This window comes from Notamacropus eugenii, chromosome 3 (assembly GCF_028372415.1).
Source record: "Notamacropus eugenii isolate mMacEug1 chromosome 3, mMacEug1.pri_v2, whole genome shotgun sequence".
NCBI classification, from domain to species: Eukaryota; Metazoa; Chordata; class Mammalia; order Diprotodontia; family Macropodidae; genus Notamacropus; species Notamacropus eugenii.
Genome location: NC_092874.1, coordinates 316,963,726 through 316,987,468, shown reverse-complemented (window position 1 = coordinate 316,987,468; position 23,743 = coordinate 316,963,726). Strand labels below are relative to the sequence as shown.

At 40.2% G+C, this 23,743-nt stretch overlaps 1 protein-coding gene across 1 annotated transcript in view; it reads left to right on the top strand.

Moving 5' to 3' along the window:
• POLR1E (RNA polymerase I subunit E) overlaps positions 1-20,402 on the top strand; it is a 28,021-nt gene extending 7,619 nt beyond the window's left edge. Inside the window, exons 5-12 of the mRNA XM_072596769.1 lie at positions 2,029-2,087; positions 5,034-5,178; positions 5,523-5,630; positions 10,864-10,960; positions 11,906-12,039; positions 15,822-15,903; positions 16,576-16,707; positions 20,064-20,402. Of these exons, the coding sequence (XP_072452870.1) occupies positions 2,029-2,087; positions 5,034-5,178; positions 5,523-5,630; positions 10,864-10,960; positions 11,906-12,039; positions 15,822-15,903; positions 16,576-16,707; positions 20,064-20,202 (896 nt within the window). The 3' untranslated portion in view covers positions 20,203-20,402. The remainder of the gene's footprint in view (positions 1-2,028; positions 2,088-5,033; positions 5,179-5,522; positions 5,631-10,863; positions 10,961-11,905; positions 12,040-15,821; positions 15,904-16,575; positions 16,708-20,063) is intronic.
• The last annotated feature ends 3,341 nt before the right edge of the window (positions 20,403-23,743 follow it).

Here is a 23,743-nt window from a genome sequence, read left to right as displayed (position 1 = left end):
ATTGATTCTTGAGTGAATCCCACAGTGAAGTGAGATCATCTGCTGTTCTACTGAGGGCTGAAGTTATTCCTGCTGGCCCGATTCAGGCCGGTCTTTCCTCTGAACTCGTCACCCATTATCATGCGCTTCATTTTTTCCAGGTACCTTCTTGTCCTTGGAGCCAAGCCATTTTTTCCTTTCTGAGGCTCTCTTTCTAATTGTAGTGCTCTCTTCTTCAGGGTTTATTTCTCGGACACCTTTTAACCCGTATTTCTATACATGTGGTGTTTGGTATTTTCTTTTTTCCTCAGTTTCTTGTTTGGGGCATTGTGTCAAGGCCAAACTCTTCTCTTCTGCGGCTTTGGATGTGGTGGTCAGGCTTGAGTTTGGTCTTGTCCTCTATTTTCTAGTGCTCCTGCTCCTGGCTTCCATGTTCCTTGGTGCTCACTGGTGGGCTTCGTATACCCCCCTGCCCTCCTGTAAGCTTCGTTCATCAAAACCCTGACCACTTCAAATGTGCCTGATCAGAGCTCTGCAACCTTATGGCCCTTTGGGGGCTGTGAGCTTCTGGCCTCTTGGAGTGTCCCCTCTCAGAGCACTGAGGAATTCTGTCCCCCAGATCCCTGGCAGATTTTAGGCCTATGTATCTGTGCCCAGAAGAACTTGCTGCTGTTTCTCTTTGAATTTCTTGATTACTTTTCAGTCTGGTGCCCATTTTAGATCTTTGCTGTACTCTCTATGGGAGAGCAGGATTTCTTTCTCATAGCACCATTTAGTGGAAGTCAAATGTGAGCTGTTAAGAGTGTCAGTAGCATACTTATGGTTATTTTATAGAACTTTGATGGATCAGGGGCATTCTGCTGTAATGAGAGAGCCCTGGGAAGCTTGAGTTCTCCTGCCGGCATGGTGCCAACTAACTAGTTAGTTTTAAACAAATGGTCCCAGAAATGCCATCTATGACATGAGATGGACGAGATGGTTGTAGTGTTTGTGTGTGTGTGTGTGTCTGTGTGTGTGTTTAATTTTATAACTCACATTTCTGCAGTAGCTTACAAAGATGATGTCTCAGGTCCCTTATAGGTTTGGATATTCAGTGACTGTTTTCAGGCATAATTTTGTTCTTGTCAGATGGTTCTATGAAGTTGCCTTTGTATGTTTGCATTAGCTGTTGGTCAACTCCATAATCAGAATGCAGTCCCCTGTTTATATCACATTTGTTCCTGTGGGAAATTAGGGTTCAGAAAAATCCATTGTGGTGACCAACTGGGGCTGGCTCTATATCCTTTAAGCATTAGTACTTATTACTTCCTTCCAATGGTGAGACTGTTTCAGTTGTACTCTCTGTTTAAGAATGTGTTCTCAAGAATCAGGGGAAATTCTTTTCCTAAAAAAGTGCTAAAAATAATGGAGTGGCAGGGCCAGAGAAATTGAAGCTCAGCTTTGATCTAAAGTTAGAAAATGCAATAAGAGGAAAATGTGTTGGCATGAAGTTAAGGGGGGGAAGATTGGTGAAAGTGGGTATGAATGTTGACATGGTTATATCTAGGTATTATGCAATATTGTGCATTTTTTCTTAATTTTCATTTAAAATACGGTTTAAAGAATATAGTAGCTTTTTAAGAAAAGTTACTTGAATTGGAAAGTTTTTTTAGCATCTTAGTATATTGTGACTTTCTTTTATAAAGAACATAAAATTTAAACAACAGAAGAAGATTTACATCTGTTGAAAAGAAATTTACATAAAGGAACAGGCTGTGCCACCTAGGGGAGTACTTTAAATTATTGTCTTTTAAAAAATGATTTATTGTAAACTTAACATTGAATAGTGGTAATTTTAATTTGTTTGAATGAATTGAATGCCTACTTTTTTTTCTGCTTCTCTAAGCATTAAGTTGCTAAGTAGAATATTTTATGCTATTAGGTAAAATTTTCGACTACATTGTGGATGTAGAAAACAGCCTGAAATAGATACTTATAGTGGCGATTTGAATGAAATTATTGTGATTATAATAGAAGGAAAAGCCTTACAATTTGCTTTTCTTTCTTCAGATGACTTGAAAGATCACGAAACTACGTTAGGAAATCAGACCAAATCTTACAGAGATCAGGTAAGTGCACTGAGCCTCTGTTATGGATAGTAAGCTGTTAGGGGGCTTCCCAGCCTGGACAGAGAAGTTGAATTCCTCAACAGCTATTGCCAGATTATTTTGTTATCAATTTAGATTCTGTAACCTGGAGTTAATGTAGGCATAATGTAGAAAGGTCATCTGCTGTTTTTACGGTGTATTCTCTTCCCCTCAGTCCCCCCAAATTAATGCCTCTGCACTTAGAGTTCAGAATTCAGCAGAATTTTTGAGTCCCTGCAGTGTAAAAGATGCTAAGATGCAGAACAAAATAGAACAGACTTGCTGGGGTTCTGGCCCAGTAACTGAAATCTTGTTTGAGCTGTCGTTGCTCGGGGAGTGTTATATTTTATTTATGTCATGATTGTGACAGTCCACTGTTCCAGTGCGAGGAGGTGGGAGGTAAGTACATTTTATTTATTTATATGTTTTAAAATGTTCATGTTTAATGAGCTATACAACAAAAAAATCTTTCTCTTAAAATATCAGTTGCAATTTACTTAGTTTCAAAGTGTTACCCATCCCATATTGTACGCGTCTCTGTGTGTGCACATGTGTGCGCATATGAATGTATTCTGTATAGTGATTTAGTTAAGTTTGCAAACAATTCTCTTAATTCTGCGTCTTTTACTTTTCATTATTGCATATGGACATTTTTGTGTATTCTTCCTACTTGGCATTCTTTATGATTTAGCAGTGTTGCATGTTATTAACGTATTACTGAATTTTTGTTAGTGTGCTTATTGTAGCTCACTTTTCTCATTTGTGTTTGTCTTAGAGTTAAATATATTACAGTTATTCAGTATCTAGTGTAAGCACTGTGCTAGGTATTAGGAGAAAAAAAGAGTTTTCATGAGACACAGTCCCAGCTGTCAAGGCCCATGGGGGGAAGTTCACCAGTGCAGATAGCAATAGTAAATAACTTTTTGTGAATGAATGAATAACATTCATTAAGTGCTTATTATGTGTCAAGGACTGTGCTCAATGCCAGGAATACAAAAGAAAGTGGAGATAGTCCTCACTTTCAAGGAGATCTCATTCTAATTTGAGCTCAGGGCAGATGAGGAAGCTCCAGGGATTCTCCGGCTCTTTGGCAGGATAGATAGCTGTTCTGGAAGGTGCAGCTGTGGTAGAGGGTGGATAGAGGGTTGGGCTGGGCCTAGAGTCATGAAGGTGATCAAATGAGGGCATGTTTGTAAAATGCTTAGCACATAGTAGATGCTTAAAAAAAATGCTTGCTCCCTTTCCTTCTCCCCTTCCTCAGTCTTACTGGGAGGATTATAGTGGGTGATTCCCTGCTTACCCAGGCATTGTGAGCAGCCATCTCCTTGTGGGTATGGGAAGGGGGAATGGGCCAGTAGGCCTTCCAGAGTAGAGGCTTGGGGTTTTCTCTGTCAGGGATGGGAGAAAGGGGAATGGGAAGTCAGTGTTCAGCAGGGAGAGGGGAAAAGGAAAGGGACATTGACAGGAAAGTTGGGCACAAGAATTCCCCACAGTGCTTGAGCTGTCAAATCTAGCCCGAACTGGATATCCTCAGTGGTGTTGTTAGTTATTTTTCAGTTGTGTCCATTTGGGATTTTCTTGGCGAAGATACTGGACTGGTTTACTGTTTCCTTCTCCAGCTTCTTTTACAGATGAGGAAGTGGGGTAATCGGGGTTAAGGGACTTGTCCCCCAGGTGACTGAGCTAGTAAGTGTCTGAGGCCAGATTTGAACTCAAGAAGATATGAGTCTTACTGACTCCTGGCCTGGCACTATGTCCGCCCCCTCAGTACATAGCCACATCAGTAACAACCAGCCTTTGTGTAATGTCTGTCTAGTATTTGAAGATTTGCAGAACAGCAGCCCTGGGAGATAGATGCTGTTATTATCCTCATGTTACAGGGGAGGAAACTGAGGCAGACAAGTGATTTGCCCAGAGTCATAAACCTAGTAAATGCCTGATGCTGGATTTGAACTTAGGTCTTTCTGACTCGAGGTCCAGTGCTCTATCCACCGTGCAGCCACCTACCTTCTTCTAAGCCCTGAATCTTTCAGAGTCCTAAATTTCTAAGCCTGTTTAGTCTCTAAGACTAAAAGTTACAGGCTTAGACTGGGGAGGTGAGGCATATCCTGAGAATAATATCCAGCCCTATACCAAGTAGCAGCATTACTTGCAAAGGCAACTTCTGTCAGTGTTCTCATAACTAATTAAGAGAAACCAGTGTGAACCAAAAAACCCAGACCTATCTGCTGGGAGAATTGTCACTTTCTCCAAATGCGATTTTCATTTTGTTAGCAGTGTTAGAGAAAACTGTGTGGCTTCCTAACAGTGTTTGTTCATTATTTTGGAAAGCTGTACTTCAGGACAATAAAATAAGAGATAATTTATAGCTTATCTACTGTTTGCCCAGCCTTCAGTTGCAAAAAACGCTAATAACTCATTGAGGGGATTTATTTCTCTACCCATTCCTACATCCTAGTCAGTCACCAAAAATGTTTTGAGTGCCTCCCATATGCCAGGCACAGCTTTAGAGAGGCAGAGAAGTGAGAAGATTGTTGCCTGTAGGGCATATACTGAGGAGGGCAACATGAACATTTGTAAATGTATGAAAAATGTATTCAAAATTGGTAACAGGGTCATCGGGAGTGGAAAAGGTACTTGTGGCAGCCCAAGAAATCAGGAAAGGCTTCATGTGGAAGGTGATACACAGTCTGGGTTTTGAAGGAAATAAATGAGAAGTGGTAGTTGTTTTTGGTTTTTTTTTTTACCATAGGCTGTCTTCCGGACAGGTTTTTTTAAACCACTGAATTATCTCTGTTATCAGTGAATTGTTTCATTATAAACCCAGAGCTCATAGACTTTTACAGATCCTCAAAATTGTATCTGGGTCACTTTTACTGTGATTTAAACTGGGTTTATTTATTTATGTCTATTTGTTTTTTGTGCCAGGTGGACTTCTGCATTGAGGCCTTTGGGACCACCAAACAGAAGCGAGCTCTGAGCTCCAGAAGAATGAACAAAGTTGGCAGTGAAACTTTAAACATAGCTGTGGCCAGAGCAGCTGAAAATATCATAGATGAAAAAGGGGTCACTGGTAAAACTACAGCCACTTTGAAACTCACTCCTCTTTTCTTAAAGATTATTTTCTTGATCCATATAAGTTGTGTTCTGTATTTCACTGTTTATGTAATGACACTTCATCTTATGTGGAGGACTTGACTGAACTGAGTCATTGAAGTTTAGAGCAAAGACAGTAACACTTCTGGGGGTTATAATCTGGATAGTGAAATTATTTCATTTTTGGAGAAATATCTAGTCTGGGGTATCCTTAAATCTTTGGGTGGTCCTGAGTTCCAAGTAATAGTGAGTATAGGGGTCTAGCTAAATGAAATAATTTCATTGTATTCTTACTTCAGCATGGATTTCTTTTTTGAAAAGCTCTTGTTAATGATGCGGCCCAAGATGACCTACAAGATGAATCTGCCTACCTGCCCCCATGCCATGCTGATGGTGTCAAGCCAGAGGAAATTTATAAATTTGAAGACCGTATCCTTTCTGGGGCAAAGCCTTCTTTTTTCCCACAAGATGCCCTGATCTCACACAAATAGGAGGGTTTTGCTCATTAAACAGCTGTGTGAATAGTGACAGCTGAAGTTTATACGGTGTTTGAAGGTTTAGCTCCTTGGACTCTCACAACAACCTTGGGAGATAGGCACGGTTATTAGAACGTCTGTTTTACGCATGAGGAAACTGAGGTGCACGGAGGTTAAGTGATTTTTTTCCTCTGGTCATCAGATTTTAACCCACGTCTCTTTGGGTTCCAAACGGGCATTCTTTTTAATATCCATGTTTCCCAGAAATAGGAGGCATGCATAACATCATGCATATTTCGGACCATTGGTTTATTCCTTCCACTAATACATATTAGAGACTTGGAATTTGAAATGATTGGTGATTTTTAAAAATTAGGAAATTGCTCTGCCCAGGGCCTCTTCATCGCCAAATGTGATGGCATTCTCAGGCCTCATATGCTTGGCCTTTCTGCAGCATATGACAAAATGGACCAGCCTTACCTCTTAATTTTCACAGCGTTATTCTCTTGGTTCTTCTACCTCTCTGACCATTTCCTCTCAGTCTCCTTTGCTGGTTCTTCATGCTCCATGTGATGCTGACTGTGAGGATGCCCCAAGACCTTGCTCTGAGCCTTCTGTTCACTTTATTGCTGACTTTATGAGCTGCCGTGGGTCTCACCATCGTCTCAATGCAGATAGCTACCAGTTGTTGCTGTCTGTGCCTCGTCTCTACTGATCTTCAGTCCTCTTGTGTATTTCAAACTGGGTTCCATGCCTGGAATGCCCACTCTCCTCACCTGGGTTCTTAGAATATTTCCTTGAAACCTTAGCTCATGTGCCACCTTCCACATGAGGCTTTGCTAATTCTTTTCAGCTGCTGGTGCCTCCCTCCTCCCCCTTGCTGTCTATTTACTTTATATAGCATAATTATTTGGGTAAATGTTGTCTGACACCTTTTGCCTAATAGAATGAGGACAGGAACTGTTTTGTTGTCTTTGTATCCCAAAAGCCTAGTACAATGCCTGGTACATAGTGTTTAATAAATGCTTATTGATTTATTGGTAGATAGAAAACCAATTTATAGCTTTTAATTAATGCATTGAAAAGGCATTAAAAACTTTCTGAGCCAGAAGGCACTTTCGCGATCATTTAGTACAGAGATTGACTTGGCTAGGGTCACACAGCTCTTTAGAGGCAGAGCCAGAGTGAGGACAGATGTCCTCTGATACCTTATGCGCTTCCATGGCATCCTGAACAATAAAAAGCTGAAGAAAAACTTGGTCACATAGTAGGTATTCTGTATTGAATGAACCTTGTCCTTATTTCTAGAGTTTGGAGAAATCTTTGCTTTCTGCCTTAGTGACATTCAGGCTTTCATTACATCATTGAAGTTTAGCTAGTTTTAATCGTATTTTATAGTTAGAGTACCATAAAGTCACATTAGACACATTTATCTGGGATATCACATTGTGAAGTTACTTTATTATTTTATTGGTATTTTACTTCATATTTATTTATAAACCATAGCAAAGATCTGTGAGGAAGCAATTTTTTTTTTTTAACTTTTAACATTTATTTTCACAAAATTTTGGGTTACAAATTTTCTCCCCTTTTCTCCCCTCCCCCCCCCAAACCCAAGCATTTTTATTGCCCCTGTGACCAATCTGCTCTCTCCTCTATCCTCTCTCCCTGCCCTTGTCTCCGTCTTCTCTTTTGTCCTGTAGGGCCCGATAGTTTTCTTGACCCCTTAACCTGTATTTCTTATTTCCCATTGGTAAGAACATTACAATTGATCCTAACACTTTGAGTTCCAACTTCTTTAGCTCCCTCCCTCTCCACCCCTTCCCTTTGGAAGGCAAGCAATTCAATATAGGCCAAATCTGTGTAGTTTTGCAAATGATTTCCATACTAGTTGTGTTGTATAGGACTAACTATATTTCCCTCCATCCTATCCTGTCCCCCATTACTTCTATTCTCTTATGATCCTTTCCCTCCCCATGAGTGTCGACCTCGGATTGCATTCTCCTCCCCATACCCTCCCCTCCATCCTCCCCCCCACCCTGCTTGTGCCCCTGTCCCCCACTCTCCTGTATTATGAGATAGGTTTTCCTATCAAAATGAATGTGCATTTTATTCTTTCCTTTAGTGGAATGTGATGAGATAGACCTCATGTTTTTCTCTTGCCTCCCCTCTTTATCTCTCCACTAATAAGTCTTTTGCTTGCCTCTTTTATGAGAGATAATTTGCCCCATTCAACTTCTCCCTTTCTCCTCCCAATATTTCTCTCTCACTGCTTGATTTCATTTTTTTTTTTTAAGATATGATCCCATCCTCTTCAATTCACTCTGTGCACTCTGTCTCTATGTGTGTGTGCGTGTGTGCATGTGTGTGTGTGTGTGTATTCCCACCCAGTACCCAGATACTGAAATGTTTCAAGAGTTACAAATATTGTCTTTCCATGTAGGAATGTAAACAGTTCAACTTTAGTAAGTCCCTTGTGACTTCTCTTTGCTGTTCACCTTTTCATGGTTCTCTTCATTCTTGTGTTAGAAAGTCAAATTTTCTTTCCATCTCTGGTCTTTTCATCAAGAAAATTTGAAAATCCTCTATTTCATTGAAAGACCATTTTTTCTCCTGAAGTATTATACTCAGTTTTGCTGGGTAGGTGATTCTTGGTTTTAGTCCTAGTTCCTTTGACTTCTGGAATATCCTATTCCATTCCCTTTGATCCCTTAATGTAGAGGGTGCTAGATCTTGTGTTATCCTGATTGTATTTCCACAATACTTGAATTGTTTCTTTCTAGCTGCTTGCAATATTTTCTCTTTCACCTGGGAATTCTGGAATTTGGCCACAATGCTCCTAGGAGTTTCTCTTTTTGGATCTCTTTCATGCGGTGTTCTGCGGATTCCTTGAATATTTATTTTGCCCTCTGGTTCTAGAATCTCAGGGCAGTTTTCCTTGATAATTTCATGGAAGATGATGTCTAGGCTCTTCTTTTGATCATGGTTTTCAGGTAGTCCCAGAATTTTTACATTGTCTCTCCTGATTCTATTTTCCAGGTCAGTTGTTTTTCCAATAAGATATTTCACATTATCTTCATTTTTCAAATCTTCTCGTTATGTTCTGTGATATCTGTCTTTCTCATAAAGTCCTTAGCGTCCATCTGTGCCATTCCAGTTTTGAAAGATCTATTTTCTTCAGTGAGCCTTTGAATCTCCTTTTCCATTTGGCTAATTCTGTTTTTGAAAGCATTCTTCTCCTCATTGGCCTTTTGAACCTCTTTTGCCAATTGAGTTAGGCTAGTTTTCAAGGTGTTAATTTCTTCAACATTTTTTTGGTTCTCCTTTAGCAGGGAGCTGATCTGCTTTTCATGCTTCTCTTTCATCCCTCTCATTTCTCTTCCCAGTTTTTCCTCCACCTCTCTAACTTGATTTTCAAATTCTTTTTGAGGTCTTCCATGGCCTGAGCCCATTGGGTGGGCTGGGACACAGAATCCTTGATTTCTGTGTCTTTGCCTGATGGTAAGCATTGTTCTTCCTCGTCAGAAAGGAAGGGAGGAAGTGTCTTTTCTCTGAGAAAGTACCCTTCAATAGTTTTATTTCTTTTCCCTTTTCTGGGCATTCTCCTCAGCCAGTGGCTTGACCTCTGAATATTCTCCTCACACCCACCTCGCCTCCTGGTCCTCCCAGCCAGCGTTTGGGGACTGAGATTCAAATGTTGCTTCCCGCCTTAGGGCTTTTGGCGGGGGCAGGGCTGCTATTCAGTGTGAGAATTAAGTTCAGATGGTCAGGTCGGGGCAGGGCCGCCTCTCAGGCCCAGTTCCCTCAGGGGGTTTATGCACAGACCTTCCACAATGGATCCAGGCTCCCGCCCGTGGGGGGGGGGCGAGCCATGAGGGCACCCCACTCCCCTCTCGACCCTCCAAAGAGACTCTCTCACCGACTCTCGTCACCTGTGGCTGGAGGGGCTTGTGCCGCCGCTGGAGATCCCGTCTCTGAAGCCTGCTCGGATCTGTACCTCTCCGAGCCGTGGCCGCCGCAGGTCTGGGCTGGGCTCCACGTCTGCAGCGTGACAGACCTTTTGCGAGAGGTTTGCAGGTCCCTCTGTGGGTGGAGGGACCCGCATGGCCGCAGGATATCCCATCTCCGTAGCCCGCTCGGATCTTTTCCTCATGGTGTGTCGTGGCCGCTGCAGGGCTGCACTCAGCTCCCAGTCCCAGCGCCCAGTCCACAGCGCGAAGGACCCCCCGCGAGAGGTTTGCAGGTCTCTCCGGAACAGAAATCTCCCTCGCTCCAATATTCTGTGGCCTCTGGGTGCAGAATTCACCCCTCTAGCCGTTCTGTGGTTTGTGTGTTCGGAGCTATGTGTATGTGCGTCTTTCTACTCCGCCATCTTGGCTCTGGCCCCCAGCAATTTTTTTTATAAGTTTGATATAATAGTGAATCTACTAAATGCATTTTTTCACTGTAAAATAATACTGTCTAGGACAGATGTGTCTCTTTTAAAATAAGCCTCTCTTGGTGTTCTGTTCAGCAATCAGAAACATTCTTTGTATCTTAATGGATATGTTCTTACTGTAATTTAATAACTTTTCTCTTTGTTTTCTTTCCTGTGGAAATGGACCTAGTCATCTAAGTTCTTTCAACAGATTTTCAAATATGGGTAATTTAAAGTACTTTGTTTTTTAATCAAGCAACCCTACCTTTCCCTCTTAGGGATTTTTTTCTGTTTCTTTGCTCCCAACCTATTTGTTAGCTCTCCTTGTTTAGTGTTGAGTAGATGGTCCTTGTAAATGATATTATTTCAAATAATGTTGGGGACCAAGATCCGTAGATGGCTCTAGCCTTTGATTAGACTTGATTTGATGAGTCATAGTCTGGGAAATTTCTAGGTGTTGGGATGGAGTACAAAGCGTCCTAGGTTCTGCTTCCTGGTACCATGACGGCCTCTCTGAGATTTAGGCTCTTTGTCTATAAAAATCAGCGTAAACCTGCTCCTCTCTTAACCTGTTGTGAATTACAAATGAAATCATATCTTCAGAGGCCATTTGTAACCCTAACACCATATAGAAAACCACCTCCTGACTCAGGAATCTGTGCAAATTATCCAAGTACCTAAAGCTAGATTTTAGGCCATAAGCGAGAGGAATTTGTTTTTCTCTTCTACATGCATTTTGTTTTCAGTTAGTTCCTTAACATCCTTTTAGTTCTTTCTCCTGAAGAATATGAAGCACTTCAGGTCCCATCTGAAGTTCTAAAGAATGTTACATCTGAGGAAATTCTGAAAATGACAGAAGAGAAGAGGTAAGGCTTCTAATGGAGCATAAAGCAAAGTGAAAATCCAGCCTGAGAGACTAGAAAAGAAATTAATACCATGTTACATACATGTATAGAAACTTGTCATGAAGCTTGGTTGTCACTGAGAAGTTTTGCCCTGGTTCTGAAATGGATTGTACATTTTACAAAGTATCTTAATCAGAACAGTCTTTCCCTGAAATCCTCGGGTTCTGACAAGTCTTGCCAGACTGGAAAAGCTTCTAGTCCAAGGACAAGACCAACCATTTTGAAGGTGCTTCTCCTCCAGAAACTTGGCCACCAGCTGAGGTGTAGTTTTTGGCTGTGACTGCCAAGATGGTCTTAGATAGAGAGCAGCTGCAGCTTGCCTCAGTGGAGGGAATATCCACACTGGTACAGCTGTGGGCCCTTCAAGTAATTGGAATGATCTAGAGATAGGCAGGCTCACCTAGGGCCCAAAACACAGTGAGGATAATCTTTTTAAAAAACTTTTTAAATAAAGTATACCTATTTTTAATGTCAGAAAACTCAGCTTACTATTTTTGTGATACATCAAGGTGATTATGTTATAGTGAGGGCTTCCAGCCTTTCTGTATAGACCACATCATTCAGGGAACTGTAGGCTGCCTACCTTACCCTAGGATACCCACAAACCTTCTTCTGACTCTTTTTCAAACCTCAGTTTTTATTTCCTTATGGTAGTAAGTTATGTGTGAGTTAAAGTTAAACCAGCGAAGTGCAGCGTTCTTACCCTCCAAAAGTGCCGAATAAATATTTATTGAACGAAGTGGCTGGCTGTGAGTTTAGAAGCCCCAGAGGGGCTGTTTTCTGGGATGATGGTCTAGGCTGCAACCCTTCCCGATTTCATTTGGATGCTTGTTCTTGAGCAATGCTTTGCTACCTCTCTTGAGTTGACTTGGACCTTTTTCTCTTTTTTTCACATGCAAATTTTAGCTACTGTCCCTTTGTCATAGAAGCCTTGAAGAACTTGCCTTTAGATGAGAAGAGCCGGGACCGCAAGGCTCGATGTCTGTGGTTTTTAAACATCCTCATCAAATTCAGATCCCAGTCTGTGATTAGGAAGAAGAGTAAGTAAACAAATGGGAAGATTCTGTTTCATTTTGTATTGTTTTCTGACCAGAAGAACATCTCCAGTGAGAGGAGGAAAGAAGTGTGTGATCCCAGCTCTTTGGCATACATATCTCAGTAAAATGACGAAACTATTGTTAGCTGCTTGAGGGAACTGCACAGTCCAGTCCAGTTACTCAGCTGGGGCACATCAGAGTTTATCATTAACCTAAATCTGTGGCATTCTTAATAAATTTTTACTGTTTTATTAGAAGAGTCCCAGAAGGAGAAAAAAATGACCTTGTGCATCAAAAGTGTTATTTTTAGTAGGCTGATATTTGTGTGTATTTTTGATCCTGAAAGATGAAAAAACAATTTCTTTTTGTTTTGAAAGGTAAAGAGCAGTATCATAACTAGGACAGGATACAGTAATATTTTCTTTTCTATTTAGAATTCAGGTAGATTATACAGTGAGCTCTATATTGAAGATAAAAGAGGAGGGAGGGGAAAAGAAATAATTGACATGGCCTCTCGGTTGAGCTAACTTTGTGTCTAGATAGATAAATTATCTTTATAACATGTGTGCAAAATCTTGTCTACATTTGCTTTTGTCTTTCATGTTTATTAGCTATAAGTCAAATTAACAAGTAGTTAAGTGCCATTTTGTGATGGGCACATTCTTTTTTACTGTTCTGCCTTCATCATTTTCTATCAGAAAATTGTTCTTTGCTATTTTGACATCTAACTGTGTGACACAGACTAAGCTCTATAGTTTTGATGTTTGAATAATATATGAACACATAATGATCGGCTCTCCCTTTCGTGGTACAGACCATACCATGTTATGTGCCATGTCTTTCTGTAAATCCTTCAGTAAGGGGCTAGGGCCTGCACACAGAGAGAGAAAGGTCTGAACCAGAGTTTGGTACCAGAAGCTCCTAATTGAACTCTTGACTTCTGCTTTATCCGCTCTCTAATATATTCTCCACACGGTTTTCAAAACAATATTCTAAAAGTGCAAGTCTGACTAAGTTATTCTCTTACTTAAGAGTCTTAGGTGTCTTCCCATTAAACCTAGAATAAAAGACAAACTCCTTAACTTGAAAAGAAAAACCCTTCACAGTCTGACTCCAGTCTGTCTTTTAGGATTGTTGCATACTCCTGGCTTGCACGCATTCTTTGTTCTGGCCCAACTGGCCTTAACTCAGCATTTCATCACCATGCCATGGTCAGTATCTTTCCTATGCCTGGAATATTATACCTTTCTTAAAGTAATTAAAGACATATAATCAGCAGTCACAAATACACTAGTATATAAGTAATCATGTCAAATATGGGAAGAAATCTGTACTTTAGAATCCCATATTTAAGCTATTTAAGTTTTGGTTGAATAGATGAAAATAGTAAAACTTTTTTTAAAAAAATTTTTATTGGACTTGTAATTTCATTGGTATATGGAACTCCCAGTGAGAAAACTTTCTCTGCTCTTGTGAAATTTGCTTACAGAGTTGCCCACTATCCTGAGTGGGTAAGTAACTTTCTGGAGGACACATAGCCAGAATGTGGCTGTGGTAGGCCTTGGACTCTGAAAGTTTAGAAGCTGACTTTCTACACACCTGTCATCCATTTTTAAAAATTAAATTAAATTTTCAGATCTGCCTTCTCTTCCTCTCACCTCATTCAGAAAGCAGGAAAAAATCCGTTACAAACATATATAGTCAAACTAAACAAACTTCCCACATTGGCCATACCTGACATAGATATTAACAAAATAAAAATAAACCAAAAAACATGTCTGCCTTGTATGCCTTTCAAAGTCAGAATGTTTGTACTCTGCCTTTGGTTTTGGATTTTGTCTTTTTTTTTTTAACATCTTGTTTTGTTGATCTTTGAATCTCCATGTAAGTCATTCCACATTTCCTTATAAATTTGTCATTTTTATGGTGCTGTCATATTACATTATATTTCATTAATATAGAGTAATAGCCATTCTCCAATTGTTAGGCATATAGGCTGTTGGCAATTACCATTGCAAATAGAGTAGCCATGAATTATTTTTACAGATAGATTTTTGATAGTGTTAGTATAATGTTAACCTTAGGATCACTGGGTCAAAGGGCATAGCAGCTTTGTGATCCTTTACAGCATATTACCAGATCATCCTCCAATAAAGTTAGGTTTCCTCCTCCACAGATAGTATAATAAAAGGCTAATTTTCCTGCAGCATTGAATTTTATAATTTTTTGTGGATTCTTGACAGTATAATGACTATGGTGTGGAATCTTGGATATTTTTTTAATATACATTTCTCCAGTTATTAGGGAATTTGAACAGCTTGTCATTCGTTTTTAGCATTTTTTTTTGTAGAAATTGTATATTTATATTCTTTGACTATTTTCAATATATAATTATACTCACAGACTTTGTTAAAATTTCTGGATGTCAGGCCCTGAGCGGATATATCTTCTACCAAAATATTTTCTCAATATATTTTTGTTTTGCTTTAAAGGTGTTCCTTTTTGCCTGACAATTTTTTTTTGTATGTAATCATCCATCAATTTTTCTCTTAATAACAGCTATTTTTCCATGCGAATTTTGTTAAAACATTATGCCATTATGTGAATTAAACTTTTGGTATTATAAATTTGGGGAATATTGGTATTTTTCTCTGTATTTATTTGCAGGATAATACCAGTTAGGTTGTGGCAAACGTCCAGGTGAGAAGTGACGGGAGCCTGAGTTGTGGGAGTATCCATGTGAGGGAAAGTGAAAGAGACAGTGAGAAATGTCGTGGAGAATGAATAAGAAAGACATAATGTCTCTGAGGCCAGGGGCTGAGGGATGGTAGAGTTAAGTCAGATTGTGAACCTGAGGGACTGCAGACATGGCAGCGCCCTCCACGGAAGCAGGTTTGGAAGAGGGATGGATTTGTCAGGAGAGCTAGCAAGTTCTGTTTTGGGCACGTTGAGTTGGAAGTGCCAGTGGGATGTGCCTGCCCACAGGTATTTTTTATTCATTTCAGGACATCTCTTGGGATATTTTAGATTTTTTCTGTTTCTATATGTATCACTTCTGGTCTTTTTAGATTTTTAGTTGATAGTATTTGGTTTTGTAGTGGTAGTGGGCTTCACTTTATCCAATTTATCTTTTGATTGAAATTTTAAAATATAGATAGATGGTTTTTGTTTTTGTATTACACAGATTTCTCATGGTATCCTTTCTCAGACCCCTCTAAGAGAATCATCCCTTATGATAAAGAATTCTTAAAAAGAAAAAGAAAATGAGTTTCACAATACCAACTAGCATGAGTGAATTAAAAAAAAACCATTTATCAAGCATTTACCATGTGTCAGTCACTGTACTTAGCCCTAAGAATACAATTTTTTAAAAAAGAAGCAGTCCCTGCCCTCAAGGCACAATATATAAAATTATGATGCTGTTAAATATATTCCATATCCATGACCCCCGCTCCTTCAGAGAATCAGAGAGGGTCTTCTCATAGCCTTTCTTTTGGTAGTTTTGTTTTGTCATTCTTTTAATGTACATTGGCCTAGTCCTGGGGATGTTGTTTTCCTGGTTCTGCTTACTTTATTTTGCCTCATTTCATATTAAACTTTCCATGCCAATCCTTATTTTTTGTTAAAATGTAATAATTACCTTGTGTTGTTAGTAATTTTTCTTCCTTTTGGTGTTTCACTGTTTTTTGAGGGCAATTTTAGGACCTTCACTGTCATCTTAACAATAATATCCATAGCATAAAATTTTAGAAGGAAAACTAATATCTCAAAACTTTTCATTCTAGATTCACTGGGACCTGATGTGCCACACATTATTAATACCAAACTCCTGAAGAATTTTACTAATCTGACTTACAATAATGGCAGGTAAAGAAAAATAATGTTTCTTGGATTAACATCTGTGAACACTAGGTGTAGGGAAGAAGAGCGGCATGTTGCACACAGAGACAGTTTCTTTGGTTTAAAAGTGACCTAACAGTGTACCCAGTTGAATAGTTGTCTTTATGGTGTATCTTATCTTTTCAGTATTGGTAGCTCGCTGAGAACTAGTCCCAGTGGGTCATTAAGCCCTTCACACCTCAGCACGTATACCTTTTGTTCATACATTTGCACAAAGATTTTTTTTTTCCTGTGTCCCAAACTTCAAAAGTAGAGAATTCCAGTGAAGCAAACCAATTTCCATCAAGTTGGAGGTGCATTCTATGGAATCCTTTCCTCCAACACTGGAAAAATTTTTGGTAATAGAGGATCAAACCCTATAATATACCGTAACTTCTATGTTGCATTGTAATTATAATAATTATATGGTCTGAAACGCTGTTTTTACCTCTTGGTTGAAGTGAGTGTTGAGATAAGCACATACTCTAGTGTTTGTTTTTATTTGGGTGTCTTTAAAAGAAAAATGCCTTATAGTTTAAAGTGATGAGTGAATTATTTTCCTTTTAACTAAGAAACAAAACAAGAATGCAGAATGACATTTTAAAATTTTGTTGCCAGTTAAAAGTTTTCTTAAATCTAATTAATTCTTACTTTGCACAGTTTACGGAACTTGATTTCTGACTCAATGAAAGCTAAAATAACAGCCTATGTAATTGCATTGGCTTTGCACATTAATGATTTTCAAACTGACCTGACGATGTTACAGAGGGAAATGAAACTCACTGAAAAAAGGTGAGTTTGATAACCTTTCATTGTGTGGTCTTTTATTATATAATAATATTATTTTAAAATGTTTTGTTGATATTTTTATATACTTTCATTGTTCAGTCTAACTCCCAATCTAGAGAACTCTCTAAAGAATTAAACGGGGGATTAAAATAATCATTTGAAGGGAAAACTCAACAACACATGTCATGTTCCATACCCATAGACCCCCGGCCCTCTGCAAAATTGAAAAGGGGTACATTTTAAAATCTCTCCTTTAAAGAAAAGCTTGGTCATTTTTATTACAGTGTTCAGTTTTGATTGTTTTTTTGGTTTTCTTTCTATTTGCATTTTTGTAATCACCATGTATATTGTTTTCCTGGTTCTGAGTCCTTCACTTTGTATCATTTCATATAAGTTTTCCCATATTTCTCTATGGTCTTTACATTTATTGTTTCTTAAAGTCCAATAATATTCCATAACATTCCTGTCCTACTATTTGTTTAACCATCCCTCAGTCTCATAGGCTTTACTTGAGGGCAAGAAGGGGGCAAGGTGAATCTTAGATTAGATTTTAATCCAGACTCTGAATTTGCACCCAGATGATCAAATTTACTGTTATGGTTTGAAACATGGAAGATTGAAGGTCAGTTGATGGCTGCCACATGGTGAGGAGGAAGCTGAGGACAGAGGAAGCATGATTTAGTGAAGAGAGCACAGGACTTAGAGCCAGCTACTAACTTTTGTGACGGTGGCAAGTCTTCTTCCTTTTCTGTGCTTCAGTTTCCTAATCTGTGAAATGAGGGTAATAATACTTGTATTCCTCATTTCATGGGTTGATATAAGGAAAGGTTTTTTAAAACATTAAAACACTTTGGAACTATGAGTTATTATTATCATCGTGATCATTTTTACATTCCTAATAAGGACCAGGTATCTTTTGTATGTTGTATGGTACCAGTGTACCCCTTTCCCTGGCCAGGTATCTAGAAAATGCTTTTAGTTACCTGACAGCTCCACAGGGGAGAGTGTGTATCTTTGAAAACCCTTTCCATGACTGAAGAAAAAAATCCAAAGGCTATCCCAAATGACGGAGAGCCTCCTTTACATCTGATCTCTGCAACAGCCAGCTCAGCTCAGAAAACACTGAGTGTCGACTACATACAGAACTCTGTGGCAGGTGCTCCGGCTGATGCAAAGACAGTCTTGGTCCTCCAAGAACTCTTATGGGTTTGACTAAGTCTCCTTCCAACAGCCCTAAAGAAATTAAATGTTGCACTTTTACAGAGCATAACCAGTCAGTCATCATGTTAAGTACCTGTAGATTGCAGAGCCTAGTTTTGGCACAGCCTAGTGATGACACTATGCTGGAGTGCCAGGCCAGAGTCAGGAGGACCCACATTCAAATCTGCTCTCAGACATCCCAGGGTTGTTGTGAGGACCATGATCTGTTTATAAAAAGGGCTTAGCCTGACTCCTGGCACTCAGTGGCCGATGTGTAAATGCTTATTCCTTTTCCTTGCTTAGAGTGACAGGGAGCCAGCTATTTCTCTTTCCAAAGAGTTAAGTTTACTCGAGGGCAGGGGTGGGGAGTCTGCAGCCTCACCACACATGGCCTTCTAGGTCCTTGGGTGGGGCCTTTTGACTGAGTCCATGTTTTACAGAGCAAACCTTATTTATTAAGAAGATTTGTTCTGTGAAGTTTGGATTCAGTCAAAGGGCTGAACTTGAGGACCTAGAGGGTCACATGTGCCCTCAAGGCTGCAGGTTTCCCTGCCTCTGCTCTAGGGCTTCATAGAAAGTAGCTGAAAGAAGAGGAGGATTGATCAGATTCCCATTATTTTCTACACATGATGGCAGTCTCACTCTAAACAAGTGATTTGTGATTAACTGCCATACCCAGGGGAGAAAGAAACAGGCTACAGGTATAAAACTTATCAATTTAATAGGTGCATTGAAGGGTATTGTTTGTAGCCAAGTTGTAGAGTTTTTAGGACATTTGGAGATAAGATGAAATGTTCCTCAGGTCTGTATCTTGTGTTAGCTGCTTGTCTGCTGCTATCCACAAGGTCAAGGGGCAGGTGGTCTCAGATCTGCCAGTGGGAGAAAGAGGGATGCTCCCCCAAGGGGCTTGTTGGGGAGAAGTGAATGGTAACCCCTAGGGGTATCAGGAAGCTTTGCAGGATTAGAGATGGCTTTCCAGGGGCTGAGAGGCCTGCTGCCTCACACCAGCCTTGGAGTTGGGGGGCAGGAGGAATGGAGAAGTAGCAACTCAAAACCTCCCCAGATGACTCATAAGCTTTATTTCGCATTTTCTACAAAAAGGTCCCCCCTCTGACTCCTGTTTGTAGTGCTTGAGGTTTTCTAATTGCCAGGCTTCTAAGACAGCAATTTGCTGAATTAGACAAGGATGGGAAGGGAGACTTATCCTTATTTCAGCTTAGGATATAAAATCTATAATCACAAGTTCTAGCATGTTACAAAAAGTTATTTCATTTGAGCTGAAATGAGGAGAGGTCTTCCTAATGGTTGGGATGTAATGCAAAATAGTGAAATTTCATAGGGAATCAAAAAACAATCAAAATATATATACTAAGGAATTTTTCTTGTCTAACTAGCTTGACAAATATTTGCCCAGAGAAATGGCTTTAAGGCCTGCTGTTGGAGTGGAGAACAATAGCACCTTTGAGCTGAAGAGTAAGAGCCTTCCCTTTGGATTCTAGAGAAGACTTCCACAAACATTCTCATGTTAAGGAGAAAGGGCTTCAGTTTACCTATGCATGTATACATTGTCTAACTACCAACATCAGCCGTGGTATGTTCACAGAAGGTTGGCTCTTGCAGTTGTAAAAATCCTAAGAGATCAGCCATAATGGAAAGCATTGCAATGGTTACAGTTGTGCTTGGTCCTGCTACCACATGCACCTGCCATCTGGAAGTAGATCGCAGATTCATAGTCAGCAGTTTGCACACATCCATCCTCCATAAGCTACACTCATTGGCAAATCAATGAAATTCCAAGAATCCCCGCTATGTAGTTTGACTGCTGCATTGCTGTAGACCTGCAGAAGTGTTCTAAACATGCCTTTGTTCACAGATGGGTTTTTGAGAACTGTCCGCATAACTGAGTTCTTTGACATAATAAATTGCCTATGCTATTTCCAAAGGTGAAAGCAGACTTGGAGTCTGCATAAAATAACAAAATACTATCTAGTTTCAGTGATGACCCAGTAGATGAAAATCTTTGCTCAGAACTGTGAACTGCCTTTGTAGTCCCGTTGCAGATGGTGTAGGAAGGACTTGGCAGTGGAAGTCTGAGGGCTCAGTGACATTAAGTGGTGCCCCTTGACTGACTGACTGACTGTATTGTGTTTTTTCCTTAGGATAATTGAGATTGCGAAAGCCATGAGGTTGAAGATTTCTAAAAAGAAGTTGTCTTTGGAATCTGGAGGTGAAGAGGACCACAGAATGGGAACTCTGTCCACCCCCCTGCCCGCCTTACCCCGCAGGAAAAGGACTTAAAGGGACATTGAGAATTGGGGTTTCAAGGGAGATTGCCAGGCCAAAGACAAGAGACCCAGGCCTGCCTCAGCTTGGCACGTTTCCTGATGCCACTGGTGTTTCCTTTTTCAAGAAGCCGTTTGCTTTTCTGTATAGCCAGAGACAAGTCCCTTGGTCTTGCAGGACTAGATTATTTGTAAATTAAATGATGTCTTAATCAAGGGTTTCATTCTGTTCTGATTATCCACATCTTATTTGTATCCTTTTCCTTCATATTTTGCTATTCATTTATTGCGAATGGGCGATTTGGTGGAAGCCAGCTCGATAATCCATTCGAGCTATGACATAAAACAGCTATCCATGGGAGGCTGTGCCAGAAGCCATCTTTTTCGTATTGACTATTGGCCCCTGATTTCCATGGTCCCTTATTAATCTCTCCTACTTGCAAGCTTTGTCCCCTCCAGCAGAAATGTGCAGATGCAAAATCTCAAAGGAATCTTGCTTTTATGTCACTGAGCTGCCCAGGGGAAGGTTGGGGAGGGGACAGTGTGTGACCATGAATAGGTGTCCTCCTCTTCCGTCTTTGGGACGATGAAAAAGAGCGCGTTCTTTTTCTATGGAGAAGATTTCTGACGTACTTGTAGGGAAAAGAGTGCTTCTGTGAGTGTTTTAGTTTAGAATTCTGATGGATTTGCCATTTTGAGGCCTAATTTCAAGAAGTCATGCAACCAAGCCCCCACCTCTGGAAGATTAATGTTAGCCTTTATACCACTTGGGAAGCTGCTTTTCTCCAGTTACCCATGAAATGAGAGGTTGTTAACAGGGAAGAGAGATTGCGAGGTCCAGGAGAAACTTATCCTAGGTAAAGATAAGTACACCTCACTGAAGAAATAAGAGTCCTAAAGGTTGACCTGAAGGTGAATTTTGAGTCAACTAGTTTGTGAACATTACACAAAGGACTTAGTGGTCCAAACTGACTTGATTTCAGTCTTCTGATTTGTTGTTTAGTCATTTTTCAGTCATGTCTGATTCTAGTTTCCTTGGCACAGATACTAGGGTGGTTTTCCATTTACTTCTCTAGCCCATTTTACAAATGAGAAAACTGAGGCAAAAGGGGTTAAGCATCTTAACCAGGGTCCCACAGCTAGTAAGTGTCTGCAGCCAGATTTGAACTCAGGTCTTCCTCACTTCAGGCCCAGCACACTGTCTAGCATACCACCTAGTTGCCCTACATCTTCTGTTAGGGTTTTTTTTTAAAGAAAATTAAATTTGGAGTCAGTGGATGCAGCTTTGAATCGTAGTTCTATTTCTTGGTCTTCAGCTGCTTCATTCATTTCACAAATGGAATGGGTAGGACCGGATGATTGCTGGGGCATCTTCTGGTTCTAGCAAGCTACGTTTAACCCCTACCCGCCTGTTACGGGGGGAAAGAAGATAAAAGGGGAAATGCAGAGAGGATCACAGAAACCTTCCCTCATCCATCTCTGTGCCAGAGATGACTGAAGCAGTCTGGAATGGTTTTATGAAAGGAACGGAATTTTGGAAATGGCTAGTTAATTGTCAATATGAATAACTCCTTTGGCCCAGCCCAAGGGATATAGCCTTTCTTTTATGCACCAAGGGGATGGGCAGCCTTTTCTTTTCCCCATAAAGCTGCATTCTGTAGAGGGATGATCATCATTCACTAATGTTCATATTGATCATGTCTCTGGGGAGAAAATAGGAGCCACAGTTGTTCTGCAGCATCTTGATAGAGGAATCCCCTAACGCAAGGGTGCAGAACCTGTGGACTTCTAGATCCTTAAGTGTGGCCTTCTGACTGAATCCAAATTTTACAAAACAAATCTGTTCCTCATCCTTGCCCTAGTCATTCAATGGCCATTAGGCCACATTAAGAAAGTCCCCAAATCCTCCTGGAGGAGAAAAATATATATACAAAGCGGATGGTCTCATCATGTGTTGTAACAACTACTTGTTGTCTTTGGATAAGAGCCCCGAAGTTAAACCTAAAAGGACGTCTTTCCCAGTTGTAACTGACTTGGTCTTTTTCTTTTGTCTTCCATTCTTGAACAGGGAATGTTTTCTTATAATAAAACCTGCTAGTTACATTCCACATACTCCCCTTTTCTTCCTTGACTGTTGTCTTTCTCTGCCTCTCTGTCTGTCCTAAGTTTCCAACAGAATACTGCTGAGAGCAGGCCTGAAAGGATATGAAAATGAAACTTAGCAAGTGCAGTAATGCTAACCAATTCTTTTGCTTTCAGTTTGGCCTCCTGTATTTGACCCACAGTCATCGGACCCCCTGTTGGTGGATACACTTGTCCCAAGAGGTCCAGTTACCCTCAGAGAAAATTCCCCAACTTGTACACAGCTCATACAAAGTCCTTTCCCCACAAAAAGCCTGGGAGGTGAATGTTTCCAGCTTCATTTATAAACAGGAAGCAGAAACTGAAGATTATTTGCTCTCAGCAACATTGCTAGTATGTGGCAGTTTAAATTCAGACCCAGGCTCTCTGAGGAGAAATACCCAGATGTCCAGATGCTAACTCCTACCCTCTTCTCTGCCCCCCACCCCCCATGTCTGACTAATACCAGTGTTCTGCTTCCTGTTTTTCATGAGTCTCGGCTTTATTTGTCTTTCATGAGAGCCCCCTGCATCTCTAAAAGAGGGACCCACCTCACCTCATCCTGTTCTCCAAAGTGAGGTTCTAGATTTGGTGTCAGGAAAGCTGGGTTCAAATATCATCTCCAACATTTGCCAGCTGCCTTCCCAGGAACAAGGCATGGACCTTCTCAGGACCTGTTTGTTCCTTATAAAATGGGAATAATACTTTCACTACCTACCTCACAGGGATGTTGGGAGAAATACGTTTTACCAGCTGTAAATTTCCACGTAAATTTGTGTGAAGCTCTCCTGGGAGCTATGTACCCAAGTACCAGTCTTCCAGATTCATAGGTGGTTGTCTTGGAATTTTGAGGATAATAATATGGGCTAGACATGCTAAGTGTTTTACACTTATTATCTTATTTGATCCTCACAACCACCCTGGGAGCCTATGAGTTATGAAAGAGCTTGTGATTTTCCATCAGAAGAACATTGTCATTGCGTGTCAATTCTTGAAATGATCCATGGTGTGAATGGCCAATCACCTAAAGAACCCATTTTGAACTCCCAAGGAAATGGCACTTTATAGTCTAGCCCAACCCATACTTGAAGAAGATTCCTATCTATAACATATCCAATAAATTCTACTCAACTTAGAAATTTATCTAGAGCTATAATCCTTTCTACAGAACCCAGTATGGTGCCAGGTAAAATGTGATAAGGGCAAAAATTTGAGGTGAGGGGGAGACAAGAAACAGGGAAAGAGAGATCTAATCTAATTTTAACTTGGTACTCCAACCTAGGCTTTTGCACAAGACTCCTCATTAGCAGAGAGAGTGATTATTTGATGTTTCATTGTGTCTGCATGAGGATTAGTGTTGGGAGAGATTTTTCTGGCTTCTCACATTCCCAACCTGTGCTTATCACAGCTATGAGAGGATACTGGAGGTTCAAGCT